Raw genomic sequence first — 18,278 nt, 5'->3', positions numbered from 1 at the left:
AAGTATGTTTAGGGTTTCATGTGTAGGATGTATATATACCTTTTCTCAATGTCAATAGAAAACAACTTTTCTCTTTATTCTCTTTTCTCTTTGGCATGGTATCAGAGCTAGGGTTTTAAGAAGAAAATCAAACAAAGGGAAAAGAAGAGAAGATGGCTGACGTTGACGGGAAAGAGGTTGCTCCGGTGAAGACTGCGGAAGGCGGCGGCGGGAGTGGACTCACGGTGGCGGAGAAGGCTAGGGCCTCTCCACTTTATCTCCATCCTTCTGATGGACCGGGTAATGTGATTACTACTGTTCAATTAAAGGGAGAAAACTATGAAGATTGGGCTAAGCATGTGCGGAACGCCTTGCGAACGAAACGGAAATTAGGGTTTATTGATGGGACCTTGGAGAAACCTACCAAGGATGATGAGATTGAACAATGGAAAGTGGTTAATTCTATGTTAATCGCTTGGATTATGAACACGATTGAGACGACTCTCAGGACATCGATTTCTATGGTGGATGAAGCTCAAGCGTTGTGGGAAGATTTGAAGCTTCATTTCTCTGCGGGAAACGGGCCAAGAATCAGTGAGCTTCGGGCTGATATAGCAAACTGTAGGCAAAACGGAGATACGGTAATGGTGTACTATGGGAGACTTAAGAAGATGTGGGATGAATTGGCAATTTACAAGCCTATTCGATCATGTAGTTGTGGAGAACTGGCTGCTCAGTTGGAAGAAGACCGTAATGAAGAGAGAACCAATACCTTCTTGAATGGTTTAGATTCTGCGAAGTTTGGTACGGTGCGTTCTACTATCACAAGTATGGAACCACTACCCAAGCTCTCACAAGTCTATCAAAGGATCATTCGAGAAGAGAGACAACTCACGATTACTAGGAATCGTGATGCCACTCCGGAGGCTGTGGGGTTTGCGGTCCAGGCTGCACAACGGGGTCAAACTTCCAATTTTTATCGCGAGAAGGACGTGACATGTACTCATTGTGGTAAGTATGGGCATGCAAAGGCTGATTGCTTTCAGATAATTGGCCTTCCTGAATGGTGGGGAGAACGAGGTCGTGACTACAATGATCGCGGTAGAGGTGGACGTGGACGTGGAGGACGTGGTGGCCGGTTTGGACGTGGTCGCGGGTCCGGTGGTAGGGCTAACGCGGTCACGGGTGTTCAGGCAAATATTGTTGGGGGAATACAAGCTAATTCAACAAGAACACCGGCTGATTTGGATCGTCAATCTCTACCACAAATGAGTGATGATCAATGGAATGCTCTCAAGGGTCTCTTTGCTTCTCAAAAGTCAAATCCTAATGAGAAGCTGAATGGTAAGAAAGAATGTGTTGATTTTATTATTGATACAAGAGCTTCACACCACATGACTGGTAATTTAGACTATTTGTCTAATGTGATGAATACCAATCCATGTATGATCGGTCTACCGGATGGTGATCATGTGGTGTCCACCCAACATGGTGATATATGTCTCGGGGGTGATTTGTGGCTACAAGGAGTTTTGTACTCTAAGGATTTAACATGCTCCTTAATTTCGGTTGCAAAGTTGTTGAAAGTGGTTAAGGGTTCTATTACATTCAATGATGAGTTGTGTGTTATACAGGACCGGGCTATGAAGACGCTGATTGGGGTTGGTGAAGAGTGTGGGGACGTGTACGTGCTTCGAGGGGTGATTGGTGCGAAGATACACAAGACTGTGAGCAGTTCAAGATCATGGGATTTATGGCATCGTCGTCTTGGTCATCCGTCTAGTCATGTTGTTCCCTATTTATCGAGTTATTTAGATATTGGAAAGCAAGTTAGTTCCACAACAGTTTGTGATATTTGTTTACGGGCTAAACAAACCCGGGATTGTTTTCATGAAAGTTCTAATAAAGCTGCTGGAATTTTTGATTTGATTCATTGTGATCTCTGGGGTCCGTATCGGATAGTATCTACTTCGGGTGCTGCGTATTTTCTGACAATAGTAGATGATTATTCGAGAGCGGTTTGGGTGCACCTGTTACGGGAAAAGAGTGAAGTCGGTGTAACTCTTAAGAATTTTTTCAAAATGGTGGAACAACAGTTTGAGAAGAAGGTGAAAGTAGTACGTAGTGATAATGGCGGGGAATTTATGGGTTTGCGATCGTACTTCCTAGAAGAGGGAATCATGCATCAAACGTCGTGTGTCTATACTCCTCAACAAAATGGTAGAGTGGAGAGAAAGCATAGACATATATTGAATGTTGCTAGATCGTTGATGTTTCAAGCTACCTTACCACGTCAGTTTTGGGGTGAGTGTGTTATGACTGCATGTCATTTGATTAATCGAACTCCATCCACTGTTTTGCAAGGAAAGACACCCTATCAGCTGTTGTTTGGGGAAGTACCTAATATCACTCACTTACGAGTCTTTGGTAGCTTATGCTTTGCTCGTAATGTTTTGCGGGATAAAGATAAGTTTGGGGAACGAAGTAGACGGTGTGTTTTTATGGGGTATCCATTTGGTCAGAAGGGATGGCGTGTGTATGATTTGGAGAAGTTGGAATTCTTTGTTTCTCGGGATGTGGTGTTTCAAGAAGATGAATTCCCATATCAGTTGTCGGAACAGCGATCGATCGATCCACAGCTGGGATCGATCGATCCCGCACAGTTTGAAGATGATCAGTTTCGACCAGAGATGACTAGATCGATCGATCCGGCACGTGGATCGATCGATCCCGAGTTACTGACGTTTGATGAGTTGACGGACCAAACGGGATCGATCGATCCGGCACGTAGATCGATCGATCCCAAGCTACTGACATGTGACGAGCTTGGACCCGAGACGGAGCGATCGATCGATCCCACGCCTAGATCGATCGATCCAGAGGAAATTACTGAGACATCAGCCACTAACGGATCGATCGATCCAGCATCCAGCTCGTCCGATGTTCATATTACGGGGTCCAAAGATAATAAAAAGACTTCAGATACTGCTTTGAAGGAAAGGGGGAGTCAATTAGGGAATGATAATCTGACTAGTGAAGGGATTAAAGTTAGACAAAGCGAACGGGAAAGAAAACCTCCGGCTCATCTAAGTGATTATGTACTACATACTACACGTTGCTCAGTTGAACATCCCACACTCTCACCGGCACCCACTCAATCAGCATCCTCTGCTCCAGGTACGGTCCTATATCCCATTGCTCATTATGTGAGCTGTGACCGATTTTCTGATTCACATAGAGCTTTTCTTGCGGCCATTACTGCTATCTCGGTTCCTAAGTCATACTCGCAAGCCGTTAAGGATGAGAAATGGTGCAATGCGATGTCTGGAGAGGTGAATGCTTTAGAAGCAAATGACACTTGGGATATTACCGATCTTCCGCCAGGAAAGAAAGCTATTGGCAGTCATTGGATCTTTACTATCAAGTATAAGTCGAATGGGGAAATTGAACGTTACAAGGCTCGTTTGGTGGCCATGGGAAATCGACAGGTCGAAGGGTTAGATTTTGATGAGACATTTGCTCATGTTGTGAAAATGACAACTATTCGCGAGTTTCTTAAGATTGCGGCTGTCAAAGGATGGGAAGTACATCAGATGGATGTTCATAATGCGTTTCTACATGGGGATCTTGAGGAAGAAGTTTATATGAGATTACCTCCTGGCTTTGTTTCTCAAGATAAATCAAAAGTTTGTCGCCTTAAGAAATCTTTATATGGTCTACGTCAAGCACCACGTTGTTGGTTTGCTAAGCTTGCAGCAGCACTAAAAGGGTATGGGTTTGCTCAGCAGGTAGCCGATTACTCTCTTTTTACCTTGGAGCGTGGATCTATGCAACTCTTTGTGTTGGTCTATGTTGATGATTTGTTGATTGGGGGAAATGATCTTAATGGTGTTCAGGAGTTTAAGGGATACCTTAGTGAATGTTTTCATATGAAGGACTTGGGGGCTATGAAATATTTTTTGGGCATTGAAGTATCTCGGTCTCATGATGGTTTTTACTTGTCGCAAAGGAAGTATGCTTTGGATATTGTAAGTGAATGTGGGTTGTTGGGATGTCAACCAGTGTCTACTCCGCTTGAGCAAAACCATAAGTTGCCGGATGATGAAGGAGAGTTCTATGAGGATGTCGAGAGGTATAGGAGGCTTGTTGGGCGTTTGGTATATCTTACTTTTACCCGACCAGATTTGTCCTATGTTGTGCATATGTTGGCTCAATTTATGCAACAACCACGTGCCAAGCATTGGGCTGCAGTTATACGGGTTGTCAGATATCTTAAAGGCTGTCCGGGTCAAGGTATTGTGTTGAGTTCTGATCCTGATTTACAATTGACAGCTTATTGTGATTCAGATTTTTCTACATGTTCCATGTCTCGGAGATCGGTTACAGGATTTATTGTTATGTTGGGTGATTCTCCGATTGCTTGGAAGACAAAGAAACAAGATGTGGTATCATTTTCTTCTGCAGAGGCTGAATATCGTGCAATGAGTTTTACTACTCGAGAGTTGAAATGGAATCGTGAGCTTTTAGGATGCTTTGGAGTGTCTCATCCGCAAGCGATGCGTTTGTTTTGTGACAATAAGGCAGCCTTACATATTGCTGCCAATCCAGTTTTTCATGAGCGGACGAAGCATATTGAGAGGGATTGTCACTTCATTCGGGATGAAATTCAGGATGGTTCACTGGTTACTGCGCATCTTACCACTACGGAGCAACCAGCGGATATCTTTACTAAGGCTTTGGGTTCTCAACAATTTGCTTATTTACGGCGCAAGTTGGGCATGTATAATCTTCATGCTCCAACTTGAGGGGGAGTATTAGGGACCTATAATGTAAATATATTATACTTAGGCTAATATGTTAATTTCCCTAAGTATGTTTAGGGTTTCATGTGTAGGATGTATATATACCTTTTCTCAATGTCAATAGAAAACAACTTTTCTCTTTATTCTCTTTTCCCTTTGGCACGGTCCTTGACAAACAGAGAACTATTGCATCTAGAACATGAGTATAAATATAACTATAGTTAATGTAAATCTTACTCGAAAGAATAGAGCTATCGTAAGAGTTCAAAAGGGAACAAAACAACTCCATTCCTAAACTCTACAAGATACACAAAACACTATACATCTATATATGAGCTAGTTCACCAAGCATCCGTGAAGATGTTTTTGAGCACAAAAAAGCTATATGTCAAGTATTTTAGATGATCAATTGTAAGACAAGCATCATTTTTGTTAAAGTCACTCATCTAATAACCTCTTTTCAAAACACGATTCAGATATTACCAAATCAATGAAGAATATCCTTGATTAGTTTCTTCTTCTTCTACAAAAATCCAATCATCTTCATTGAAATCTAGGATTGGACGACCGCCACCAGTTGCATACCGCCATTGACCTGGTTCTATTTTCCTATAATTTTTGCCTTGCATTTAGCCCTTTACATTAAAAGCTGAGCCAATACAATTTATACAAAAAGAAAACATGTGCATACAAAATTGTTTGATGTCTTTATGAAATAACAGTAGCGCATAAAACATCAAAAATAATTAAGCTCGTGATACTAACACACAATAGGGCATGATCTATGATATAAAATGAGGTTAAAAGTACTATTAAGTTTGGATGCAAGTTAAGAAATTCTCAACAAAGGAGACATGGTCACAACTAAGAACTGCAAGGACGACAATGGAGGGTTACAAACAGTGGCGGATCCAAGATTTTATTTTATCCAGGTCAAAAATATAGCTTAAAAAAAAATCATCTTTAATAACTAAAAAAAATCCAACTAAAAGTTCACGCAAAACAAAAAAAAAACACATCCTACAAAAAGTTTTTTTTTTTTCACACTATACTCTAACCAGCTTTTGTACCGATCAAACCAAGCTGGATTAAACCACCTCATTGTCTTTCCTATCAATGTTTGTTTGAAAATATGTCCACGAGGTTGACAAGGACCTCTAGTCAAGTATCTTCGAATTACCTCATTTCTTTGATTTGGATGATAATCTGCTATTTTTTTTCGATCTGCAGGATCCCAAAATAAAACAATATCATCTGCTTCACTACGAGGTGGAGATGGTTCTTTTGGGTTATAATACCTTTTCATCGCTTCTTCTAAAAACAAATTACGATTAAAAAAATGTCAACATTAAATAAACATATGACACTGGTAATTGTCTACGACTAATAAATTTTTTCCAAAAGATTCATTCCAATTTAGAACATTATATATTTGTGTTTTTTTTGTTGAGTGTGGTTTGATAAATATATTTCTAAAAAGATGACTTTTAAATAAGTATAAACAAACGAACATTGATGACATGATTAAACAATTAAAACTATATTTTTCTCCAATATTAATACTTTTATTTTTACCAAACTCTAGACATGATCAAACAATGAAGAATCGACAACTATTCATATTAGTTTTCAATAAAATTGTTATTAAATATAAAAAATAACACCATTACATGTTTATAAGAAGAATTTTAATTTATTAATCATGATCATTAAAATTGGATCACAATTACAAATTGTTCATCTCTTAGATCTCACAGATTACATTGTATTTCTAAGTATAATTGAAACTTGAATAAAAATTAATGATTACAATTATACAGAAAAAGCTAATTTTTTTCTAAGTTATGAACTTACTCGATTTTGGAAAAATACACCGGCACAGAGCACACACGTAACTTGAAGAAGAAAACTGATAATTGAAGAAGAAAACTGAACACCTTTGATGGCCAAAGAATAACAATTAGGTTAAAATATGGGGATTATTGTTTAAAATGCCATTTTTTTTGGAAAAACTTACGAAAATGCCATTTTTTGAATAGTTTACGGATTTTGCCATTTTTTAACACTTAAAAATGTACGTATTTATGATTTTTTTTTGTAAAAATACGTACTTTATACCAAATACTAAACCCTAAGAACAAATGGAACAGACTAAACCCAAACATAACGAGTGAAACGCATGTTAAATCATATTTTTGGAGCTTGAAAAAGGGCAAAATCCACAAACTATTCAAAAAAGGGCAAAATCCACAAATGCCATTATAAAAAATGGCAAAATCTGTAATTAATTCTAAAATATGAGCCACTTTGTTTTTAATTCTAATTTAAAATAAATTAAATATATATAAACCTCAAATTTGTGGGTTATCAAATCTTTCCTCGACATTCACATTAAAGTTTTGGGCTATGGGCTTTTCACGTATTGAGTCATTAAGTCAAAGTAGGCATGTCAGCTTATATATACTTAAGTTATTAAGTCATTAAATCTTATACAGAATAACAGAATTATATATATACTTAAAAAAAATTGAAAAATTGGGCAGGTCAGCTGCCTACCCTACCCTTCAAGTGGGTCCGCCCTTGGTTACAAAGAAATATGGTTCCCGAAAGCCACACCGAAATATGCTTTTCTAATTTGGCTGCTGTTGAAAAACAGACTTGCAACAGGTGAGAGAATGCAAAAATGGAATCAGAATGCTAACACCAGTTGTGTTTTCTGCAACTACCCTTTGGAGACCAGAGAACATTTATTTTTCCATTGCACCTACTCGCAGAAGATTTGGGAAGAGCTAGTGAGAGGAATACTCAATGAACACTTCTCGACGAACTGGAATGATGTAATGATGAGGCTAGGCAGAAAAGATTTGGACAAAGTAAAGAGATTTCTTCTTGGATATATTTTCCAAAATACGATACATTCTATTTGGGGAGAGAGGAATAACAGACGACATGGCGAACCACCTTCTTCGACGGAAAGGCTGGTAAAACTGATAGACAAAAATATGCGAAATCGGCTGTCCACGATCACAAGAGGAGGACACCTCGATGGCGGTATCCAAACGTGGTTCGCAAGGAGGCAATAAGAAAGTTAGAATCTTTTCTTTAGAAGTTTTAAAAAGTTTGCATTCAAATGTATAAACGTTTATTTTTTCTTTGAATATAATTTAACATTAAATTCAAAAAAAAAAAATTTGGATGCAAGCTATCTTAAACTGATTAGGTAAATAATCCTAATTAAATATGTATGGACAATTTTGGTCGACTAAAACACGAATATCATTGTCTGAACTCTGAACATCCAATATTGTAGTGCATAGAATATAATGTTTGAGGTAATAATTACAACAAGTCAACAATCGAAAGAAACTCTTTTAAAAAAATTGTACAATGTGGATTAAATTAAAATGACCTAAAATATCACATGTGATAAATAATTCTTTCAAAGTCCGTATTAATCTTTACAACAGAAGGCTAAAAGAATATTCAAGACTTGAGAAATTAAAGATCTTTAGAGCACCTCCAATGGGAGGCTCTTAGATGAGTTTCTAACCATCAAAAAATAAAAAAAAAAATAGAAAAGGAAGAGAGAGAGCAAAGAGGGGTTCTTAAATGAGAAACTTAAGAACCCTCATAAAAACCTAATGAGACACATTTCTTCTATATATTGGTTAAATTTTCGTTTTGAAATTAAAATTTAATTATATGACTAAATTGTATTAAATTAGTTATATTTTTTTGTTTAAGAAACTCATAAAGGTTCTTATGGATGGAAGTGGCCTTAGTTTTGCAAACGTAGTAAAAAGGGAGGTATTTTATATTTCCTTCGTTTCAAAATATAAGACGTTTTAGTTAAAAGCACGCAGATTAAGAAATATCCACTTTTAAAAAGTTCAACTAATCATGAATGAGACTGCATAATATAAATAATCAGAAAATATTAAATTAATATATAATTTGAATAGAAACTTGAAAACGTCTTACATTTTGAAACAAAAATAATACCTCAAAGCGTCTTATATTTTGAAACGGACAGAATATTTACACATCAACAAGAGCAAGTCAATGAATTTGTTTCCATTTTCAAATGAAAATTCCAGAGAATATAAAGTAAAATAAATTGGTGTAAAAATAAAAAATTACTGAAATGAAACTTATGGTCACATTCAAGGTTCAAAAAATCGGCCTAGACATCGCCTAGGCCTCCACCAATGACCAAGCGCCACGGTTTATTGTAGATCAGAGAAACTAACCGGACCTCCGTCCAGGCGGTCCAATTCGGTGATAATCGCCCAAATCGTTTAATTCATCCGGTTTAGTTTGGTTTAGATTTTTTCATTTTTTTTCTAATTTTTTTGTTGAACGGGAAAGACGTGGGCTAGGGTTAATTGGTTAATCATCTTATACACGGGCGGACCCATTCAGGGGAAAGGAGGGTCAAGTGACCTGGGTAAAATAATTATATTTGTGTTTATGTATAAGAGTACTTAAAAAACAACCAGCAGATTTGGTAATTGCATGCCTATTGACACCCCAGTAACCATGTTCGATTCCCCAGTTTGACACCTTTTGATGATTTATTTCTTTTATTTTGTTGGTCGAAAAGTAGTGAAAACCACAATTAATATTTTTTCCAGATTCATTGTACTTGAATAATATTATTATGCGATATACTAAATAATATAGTTTCATATTTATATATGACCTGGGTAAATATTTTTTCTGGGTCCGCCATTGATCTTATAAATATTATTTTTTCTCTTGCGTTTCTGCTTCACATTTATGTGTAACGGCTCGAGACAAACTGAACAAAAATTAGATCGTTCGAGCGGAGAATCACAATTGTCATCATCAACCGCTTCGACGTTGAGGTCAAAAGCGAATTGTTTGCTCTCGCTAACATTTTTACTCTTTGATTTCAAAGTCATAGTATTATCTAACAAAATTCTCAAATCCAAATTCATATACTGTATTTCTTTGTTTTCTTTTCTTGAAACCAAAATGACAAACAAAAAAAAAAACTCTAACCTAATCTCAGCTTGTGTATGAAACTCCAAAATGGACATGTCATGTTTATATAGAAGGATGCTACTCAAAACTTTATTTTTGCTTTTTATACTTTTTGACACTCTTCAAAGATGTAACTATTATCAATTAATAACATATTTATGCGCCAATTATGTATTTAACGATTTTTTCCCATTAATTTTATCTACAAAGATATTAAAGATATCACTAAGTCTAATAATTTAAATATTCGGCGCCAATTTTAGGTAAACAACTATTATGTGCTAATTATATCTAAGAAATTTAAAGCAGATTATCTTAAAAAATTTCCCCACTTGTATATAAGTATCTCATACTAATTATATCTAATGACTAATGAGATAATTTTAATTAATGAATATGTAAGAATTATCATTAAGCAACAAAAAATTAAAATATATAAAGTTTCTGCTAAAAATATATATTAATTATTTCAAGCTAATTATTTCCAAAGACATTGTCGTTAATTGTATTTAATAAATATGTAATAAATACCATTAAGCAACATATATTATAAATATTTTGCACTAATCATACCTAAAGACAGGTGCGCGCCAAATGTAAATGGAATATGTAACATATATCAATAGGTAACATATTTTTGAATTTTTTGCACAAACTGTATATTTCGCTTCAATAAAATTGTAAAGCCCTGATATTTTTTTTTTTTTTGAAAAATAATAGCGATAATAATTAGAGACTTAATAATTTATGATCTTGCTTATACTGTTATACATGTTAATTATATTTGATTGCGTTGTTACATATTCTTTTTTTCTTCTTGTATTGTGTGTCAAGATTTTCGTAATTGAAATATGTCAAAGTTAAGGTATAGGAAATTAATAGGATAGTTCTAGTAGCCAATGGTAAAGTCGTTGTATGCTTATTATTATCCATTAATTGTCTTATAACGGTTTTTGTTACTCTTGATTAAATTAAGCCATTTAGCTATTATAGTAGCCCATTTACGTGAATTGAATAAGTGTGCATTAGGGTTTTGTCTTTTGCTGGTTTAAGAAAATCTTAGTGAAGTATATATTGGCATAAAAGAGAATTGTGTGGGAGTCCCTCCGTTGACTACACCGAAACCTAGGATTGATTATCTGTGAGTTTTTCTTTGTCTTTACCTCTATTAGATTATTAAATTTGTTATATGTTACTAGATGTAGAGTTTTCTTGTCTTTTGTTGATAGTTTAAATTGTTTTCTCTATGTTTGTTAGATATGAGTTCTTCTGTTCTTCTTTTGTTTGATAGATTAGTGTGCTTTTCATTATCTTTGTATTAATTTGGACTCGTTCATTTCTATTGTAGTGAGTGGTTTGACTTGGTTATAAAACGTGAGTATTGTGTCATTATGTCTCTCGTTTTTATTATAATTTGCTGGACATTAAAGAATTAACATATGAGATAAATTACATTAACTAGATCGGTTCAAGAAATTGGAATTGACTCGTGATTAGACTAGGTGAAATTTAATGTTAATCAGTCTGATGAATTTTTGTGGTTTGTTAGTAATATGATTGCTCGTAAACAGAATTGTTGTGTTTCACTATATAGATATATAAAAAAACTGGGAACCATGGTACCGAGTCTGTTGTTTGGTTGGAAGTGATGCCACTTCCGTAACCATTTTATCTCTCTCTCCGCATCTACGCGTTGCTTAGCTGAGACCGCATGCACGGCTGCCAAAGCATTCCGATTCTTCTAATGTTTGTAAATATTGTTTTGGTGAATAAGTTAATGATAAGCGAATTGTTTTGAAGACATGTGAGTCATCTCTAAACCGAAATAGAATTAGGAATACCAATGCGTGAACATTGTTTGTTGTGGAATCAAACCCTGCTGGTACATAGGATTATTTATTTATGCTCACTCGGTGATAGTCAATCGCTAACGTCGTCTGATCTCCGCAGATTGAAGTTGGAGAATCAAACTTGTTCGTGATTCTTGGGATCCGGGTGTAGGGAGAGACATCAAAGTTTTCAAATGCTGAATTTTAAGACATTTATTTTATTTTATTTAGTAATGTATTGACAATTTCTTTGGAATTTTCGAGGCGTTACAAAAATCAAACTACTACTAACTAGTTAATTTTTTTTTATAAATTTTATGTGCCTAATGTTTTGTCAATATATAACATATAATATGCAGGTTTCAATTCTTATGGTGGTGCATTGACAATACTATACAAACCCCTAGCCTCTATGGTTTTTTCTGTTACAAGCATATTAATAGAACTGCTAAAATGGTCTGTAGTGTACATGTCCAATTGAACAATATTTCACCTCAGTTATAATAATTAATTAATAAACATATACATCAATTAATGTTTTTTGGTTAAAATTTCGAATCATTGCTTCACAAAAGAAATTATTTACAAGCGAGTGGATGAATGAATATAAATATAATTGCAACAAAACTAAGAAAAAAAAAACAGAGCAGTCACTTCAAGTAGAGTGTACAACAAACTATCACTAGAGAAGACCTAAAAACTTTTATGTGGCAATGTATTACAAATAACCAATCTTATTCTTGACTGCCTTTTTGAGGACGCAGGTTAATTAGTGCTAGACCCGACTTTGATAAAGAGAAATTACAATTTCTCTACGTAGATCAAATCAAACGATATAATAAACCAATGTTCATAAAACAAAGATTCACTTTTCAAATTTCTAGAGCATAAAAGAAGAATTATCTCAAGCTACAATGAGAAAATAACCAATATAAATTGATAAATAGTTCAAGGTTTCTGAGATTTAAAAAAAAAAAACAAAGTTCACTTATTTAATTAAACTAAAGTTTCATGAGAATAGAAAGAAAATGATAAAGATACTTATTATGGCTTATAGCCACATAAGCTACCACAACCACTTTAGCTTCAGCCACTTATCACATTGCCGTTGCCATTTCCACCAAAGTTGCCGCTTCCTCCGTCACCATTGTTTCTATTTCTTCTGCTGCCTCCATGGTTGCCGCTTACTTCTCCCATTTCGTTTCGGTCACCATAAATCATGCGGTATAATTCATGTTCGACCATGCAATGATGCCTCAACGACAAGAAAGGCTGAGTACTCTCCCATACGTTAGATGGGTTAAGTTGCGTTGTGCTGCTGCTTGCATATGACAAAGCCATTGGTGCATTAACCATTGAGATGCCGGATCTTCCTAAGAGACTACAAGATAAAATTTGTTTGAAGATTTCATCTATTAAAAAAAAAGATAAAGATAAGGAATTTTATTGAAAAATAGTGGAAGACATGAAATATTTTTTTACCTATGGTTGAAAAATGGATGGGAAAGGTAGTGTCTAGCTCTCATCACCCCTGGGCGTAAGAAACTCCAGAAAATATTTCTGTTAGATGGTACGTGAATATGCGGAAACAACGGATATGGGCTGCGATAAGTGAATGGTGGTATCACAGGTGAACCAATAGGATTAGGGACTTCTTCAGTGTTTGTGTCCTCTTGGCTACTTGAATATGAACTCTCAGAGACATCACGAGTAAAGTACTCAGTAATGTAGAAAGAACACTCTACATAAAGACATTGTAGACGACTACAATGTTTTGAGAGAGCGAGGATGTTAAAGTTCAAATTTTGCCAAAATTTTACAACATTAAAGTATTAATGTAACCATATTTAGTGTAAATCTTACTCAAAGGGATATCGTTGACCTAAGCATCCAAAAGGGCACACCTCCGATTTTACAATCTACAAGATACACAAAACATTATTTAAGCATTACTCTATACAAGATTTAGTAGACTAAGCATACGTGAAGATGTCTTTTAAGCATCAAAAACTATATGTATATTAGATGCGGTCAATTGTAAGATAAGCATCGTTTTTGTAAAATTCATTAATGAAATAAGATCAATTCAAAAACCAAACAAATATTACCAATTGAGAGAAGCATCCAGGATCATTGTCTTCTTCTTGTTCATCGTCATTAGCAATCATATTATCGGCATTGAAATGGGTGCCGTCTGCAAACTGCCATTCACCTGGTTCTATATTCCTACAGTTTGGACATTCCATGAAGCCCTTTGCATTATATGCTGAGCCGATACAGTCTGTACACAAAGAAAACATGTCAACACACCATTGTTAGATGTCTATGAATAACCATAGCCCATAAACCATTAATAAAAAAAAAAAAAAACAGAGTGATGTAATGGATGTATCAAATGCAAGTAGATTAAAAAAATTTAATATACTTATGAATGAATAAAACTGATCCAAAATATCACAAATCATAGATCACAATCTCAAACATATAACTCTTTCAAATCATAGATCAATAGTTCTTCTATAAACGAATTGAAAAGGGAGATATTTTATATCACTCATATTAACAAGAGAAAATCAATGAATTTATTCCTTTACAAATAAAAATTATATTCAATAAAATAAAATAAAAATAATAATTTAATTTGGAAAAAAATTTAGATAAATTACCGAGATGAAACTTGTGAGCACATTTAAGTGTAACAAGTGTTCCACTACAGGAAATGTGGGTATTAATAGCGGCCGAAAAACGCAATTATTCATCTACCATAGCGTTTCCTTAAGCGCTCTGACATCGCCCGTTATAGAAAGTCGGACACTTTTGATAGCGGTTTTTCGTTGTGCTATAGTTAATTGAACTACGATAGCGGTTATGACACTGCTATTATTAATATTTATAATAACGTGTAATAATTGTTATGATTGGGTTGTACCTATTTTCATGATTTGATTTTTCTACAATATTTATTTGATTAATTATTTCAATAATTTATATTTTTTATAATATTTATATTTTTGTTAATTATTTTAATTGTATTTAAATCATCTTTATTGTGATTTTTGGATTAAAATTACATATCAAAAATAAAAAATACAATATTTTATTATCATTATTACATGAAATAATATACAAAAACTTTTATAAAAATACTACATCAATTAAAAATACAAGACCAATACATCTCCTCTACATAGAATGCCTCTTCATCTGCCCCTGTCTCCTATCTTCATCTTCCTCCTCTGTCTCACATCATTTTCCGTGGTAATTCACGGAAACCTAACAGTCCCATTGAGTAGTCTATAACTCAAATCAATCCTATAACACAAATACATCTCGCCGCCTTGCTTCTTTTGCTGCCACAAGCTGCTTTTTCCAACACCTTCATCAATACACACACACACATTGAGTTATACAAAGCTAATTACAGATAGATCAGAACTTTGGCATAAAAGAAGAAACTATACCCAAGAATTTGAGAAACTTTGCACAAGAGTAACAACAAAAACATCCATCAAGCTTCATGAAATTACCAAGACTCGTAACACCAACTTTGTTTTCTCTAAAAGCACATTCAAGTGACAAGATAAGCCACATAACTCAACATCATCTGATTTCTCAGGCTCACAAACTAACCAAAGACTAGGGTCTTAGTTTTCATCGAAATTATGACAAACACAACAAGAACATCTCTTGCAAAAGGAATCATCTTTATTCACATTAGCTCTACAAGATGCGTTCTTGCAGATCCATGGTGATCTCAAACACACACCACCACCACAACCATTGATTAGAAAACTTTAATCGAAGCCAGTAAATACTGTTTCCATCAAACTGAAGTCTAGTTAAAGGATTCAAAATCATCTTGCTCAAGTAATGATTCAAAATCGTACCTTTAGCCGGAGACATGGCTCGGAATGATTCTTCCCAATCAAAATCTGTCAAAATTGGATAGAAACACAACAAAAGGCGAAGCTTGGAGGAAGAGTCTGATTTGCAGAAACAGAGAGAAGAAGAAGCTAATGGTTTCATCAGCTCGGTAGAGGATGCGATTCTTGCAGTGAAGAATCTCGCCTTTAGCCCAAAGAGAAGACCTAATCTGAATTAATTTTCTTGTGAATTTTGTCTCAGTCGATGTCAGGAAAGGATGAAAGGTTGAAGAGAATCTCGCCTTTAGCCCAAAAAAAAAAAAAAAAAAAAAAAATCTCGCCAAAGCCTTTGTTGAGCGATGAACGGATGAGATTACCTTAAACATGCAGCCGCCAAAGCCTTTGAAAGGCTGAGATGTTGCCACGTCGTGTATCCGAGTGAAACATTATGATTGGATTGAGTAAATTGATCAAGTATTAGATCCGATGAATGGCTGAGATCTCGCCACATCAGCAATCCGAGTGAAACATTATGATTGGCTTATTTTGTCTATAGGCATAAAAATGTGTTTTTACTATTTATATAATTTTAAAAAATTATATATTGATGAATTAATATGTTTATGAGTTATTTACATGATTAGATAATTTTTTCGCAATTTAAAAAAAATATTTTGCAACGTTTTCAGAAATTTGAAGGTAACAGATATGATTGCCTTAGAATACATGTACACTAATCTTCTTATTGTGTAAATCATATTGTTGAAACACATTAATGATGTTATAATTAATAAAATGATAGAATTCATTTATGTTATAATAGTATACTTTATATCATTAATATTAACTACTATTTAAAACATTGAACCCTAAACCCTAAACCCTAAACCCTAAACCCTAAACCCTAAACTATTTTTAAAAATGAATTTTATTTATGTTATTATTTGTTATAATTAATATTATTACTATTTCAAACAAATATAATCCAAAAACCTAAACCATACATTTCATACCCTAAACCCTAAACTCTATACCCTAAACTCTTTAAAATTATAACTTTGTTATTATTTTTGTAATTATTAATATTATAATTAAATATTTATGTCTTTTATAGATATTTGGTTATATTTGTTTATATTTCCTTTTTTTTTTTAACTTTTCTTTTACAAAATTCAAAAATCATTTTAAAAATCTTTAAAATTGAAACCTAAAGTACATACCTTAAAATAATTAATTCAATTTTTTCCAATTAATTTTTTTTCCAAATAATTAATTATATTTTTGCCAAGAGATAATATTAATCCTAAAAGTTTTTTCTTTTGGCCATTGACATTGTCATTTCTTACAAAACACGAATATGTTTACACAGGGTGTTACAATACGAAGAAGCCAATGGTAGCAAGATATAGAAAGATTTTAGGATACAAAGAGACATAAAACACATGAGATGGATGATCATCTCAGTGGAACTTGAGGCTGGTCAAGACGTTGTTGTTGACGGGATCCGCCAGTACGTTGATGATCTCTCCGTATGCTAGCCATCTCGGCTCAATGAATCCTCCAGTACCTTCTGGGTCTGAAAGACCAAGTGGGTCGAATCCATAGTCTCCAGGTAAGCTGCAAGAATCACAACATCTTCACTATTGAACATCATTAAGTTCTTAAAGCAATCAAAGATCCAAAACTTGTTTTAAAGATTACCTGCCATCTTTGTTCAAAGATTACCTGCCAACATATGGCTTAGAGTGATTGAGTGGCAAACCCATGACTTCTCCATATTACCAAACACAACACAGCTCGTCCATTGTCTTGTAATCTTGCCATGTTAGCATTCCACCTGCGAGCCTATCATGTTCTTCCTGCTCATTTGCACGATGTTTTCGCGGTGGTTTCATCTGAGGTAAGCTTTCTTCTTCAAGCAATCTTCCAAGTACACCATTCCCAGCGCCAGCAGTATCTGATGCTGCTTTGTTCTGCAACCGCTTCTCTATCGTCTTGTTTATCTTGCTTATGATTTCCTTTCGTGCCTGAACAACAAATAAAAAGATCCAAGAAGTTGGTTAACCATAAGATGAATCGCAACCTGAAACAGAACAACCAAACAAAGAATAAATAATCATGACATTCTCTCAAGGCTTTGTTCGTATTATTCTTCAATCACTTGCCTTTCTGCAGATATCCTGGAGAAGCACGACTTCACCGTCCTTAAAGTTACTCAATGTCTGAAGCATATGGATTCCTCTTGTACTTCAAATCCATACAGATCCGCAAATCCAACTACACATCAGAAAAAGATACATGAGACATCAATAATCATGAGAGCAGTGGCAGCGACCGGTAAGAACTAGAGACAAGAGCTAGGAAACCAAATTAGCATCTTTATATGAGAGCAAGAAACTTTTCTACACTATCCAAACTCAGGACAAAAATCAATCGATACATGCATTATCTAGTAAAGAATCTAGTAAATAGACTATCTTGTAATGAATCTAAACTCAGACATAAATCAATCGAAAACACAAATTGAAAGTCGAACACCCAAACTCACATAAGAAGAAAGAAACACGATTCAAATCACACAAACAACAATCCAAAACCCAATTACTTCAAAAACAACAAAAACAGATGAAACCCTAACATGAATAAAAACTAAATCATTGAGAATATCGAACACCCATACATATACTAACCAATTTGATTTCGATTGATGTCTGTGACGATTAAGAAACATACGATCGAGATCTAGAGAGATTTCGACTGAGAGGGATTTAGATCTGAGAGGGATTAGACAAAATTAG

At 34.7% G+C, this 18,278-nt stretch overlaps 2 protein-coding genes and 1 long non-coding RNA gene across 4 annotated transcripts; 1 reads left to right on the top strand and 2 right to left on the bottom strand.

The window, feature by feature from the left end:
• Positions 1 to 152: 152 nt before the first annotated feature.
• LOC110230138 lies at positions 153 to 1,910 on the top strand. The gene is made up of 3 exons (XM_021032138.1): positions 153 to 284; positions 678 to 1,323; positions 1,614 to 1,910. The coding sequence occupies exons 1-3, from the start codon at positions 153 to 155 to the stop codon at positions 1,646 to 1,648; spliced, it is 813 nt and encodes a 270-aa protein (XP_020887797.1). The 3' UTR covers positions 1,649 to 1,910.
• A 10,624-nt stretch (positions 1,911 to 12,534) lies between these two features.
• Positions 12,535 to 14,319, bottom strand: LOC9322019. Its single transcript, XM_021030334.1, has 5 exons — positions 14,284 to 14,319; positions 13,726 to 13,898; positions 13,481 to 13,536; positions 13,100 to 13,381; positions 12,535 to 12,998 (listed from the first exon to the last, which is right to left on the bottom strand). Exons 2-5 carry the CDS (start codon positions 13,861 to 13,863, stop codon positions 12,704 to 12,706), a joined length of 771 nt encoding a protein of 256 aa, XP_020885993.1. The 5' UTR covers positions 13,864 to 13,898; positions 14,284 to 14,319; the 3' UTR covers positions 12,535 to 12,703.
• Positions 14,320 to 14,711: 392 nt separating this feature from the next.
• On the bottom strand, positions 14,712 to 16,315 carry LOC110229673. Of its 2 annotated transcripts, XR_002333061.1 has the most exons (3): positions 15,505 to 16,315; positions 15,079 to 15,173; positions 14,712 to 14,993 (listed from the first exon to the last, which is right to left on the bottom strand). It is a non-coding gene; the product is annotated as an uncharacterized LOC110229673 (long non-coding RNA). The 2 variants fall into 2 exon arrangements; XR_002333062.1 differs by lacking the exon at positions 15,079 to 15,173 and having other exon boundaries at positions 14,968 to 14,993.
• Between the last annotated feature and the right edge of the window lie 1,963 nt (positions 16,316 to 18,278).

The sequence above is a fragment of the Arabidopsis lyrata genome, assembly GCF_000004255.2.
Source record: "Arabidopsis lyrata subsp. lyrata unplaced genomic scaffold ARALYscaffold_3, whole genome shotgun sequence".
In the NCBI taxonomy this organism is placed as follows: domain Eukaryota; kingdom Viridiplantae; phylum Streptophyta; class Magnoliopsida; order Brassicales; family Brassicaceae; genus Arabidopsis; species Arabidopsis lyrata.
The sequence above is the reverse complement of the archived record's forward strand: the minus strand, read 5'-3'. Positions and strand labels throughout refer to the sequence as shown.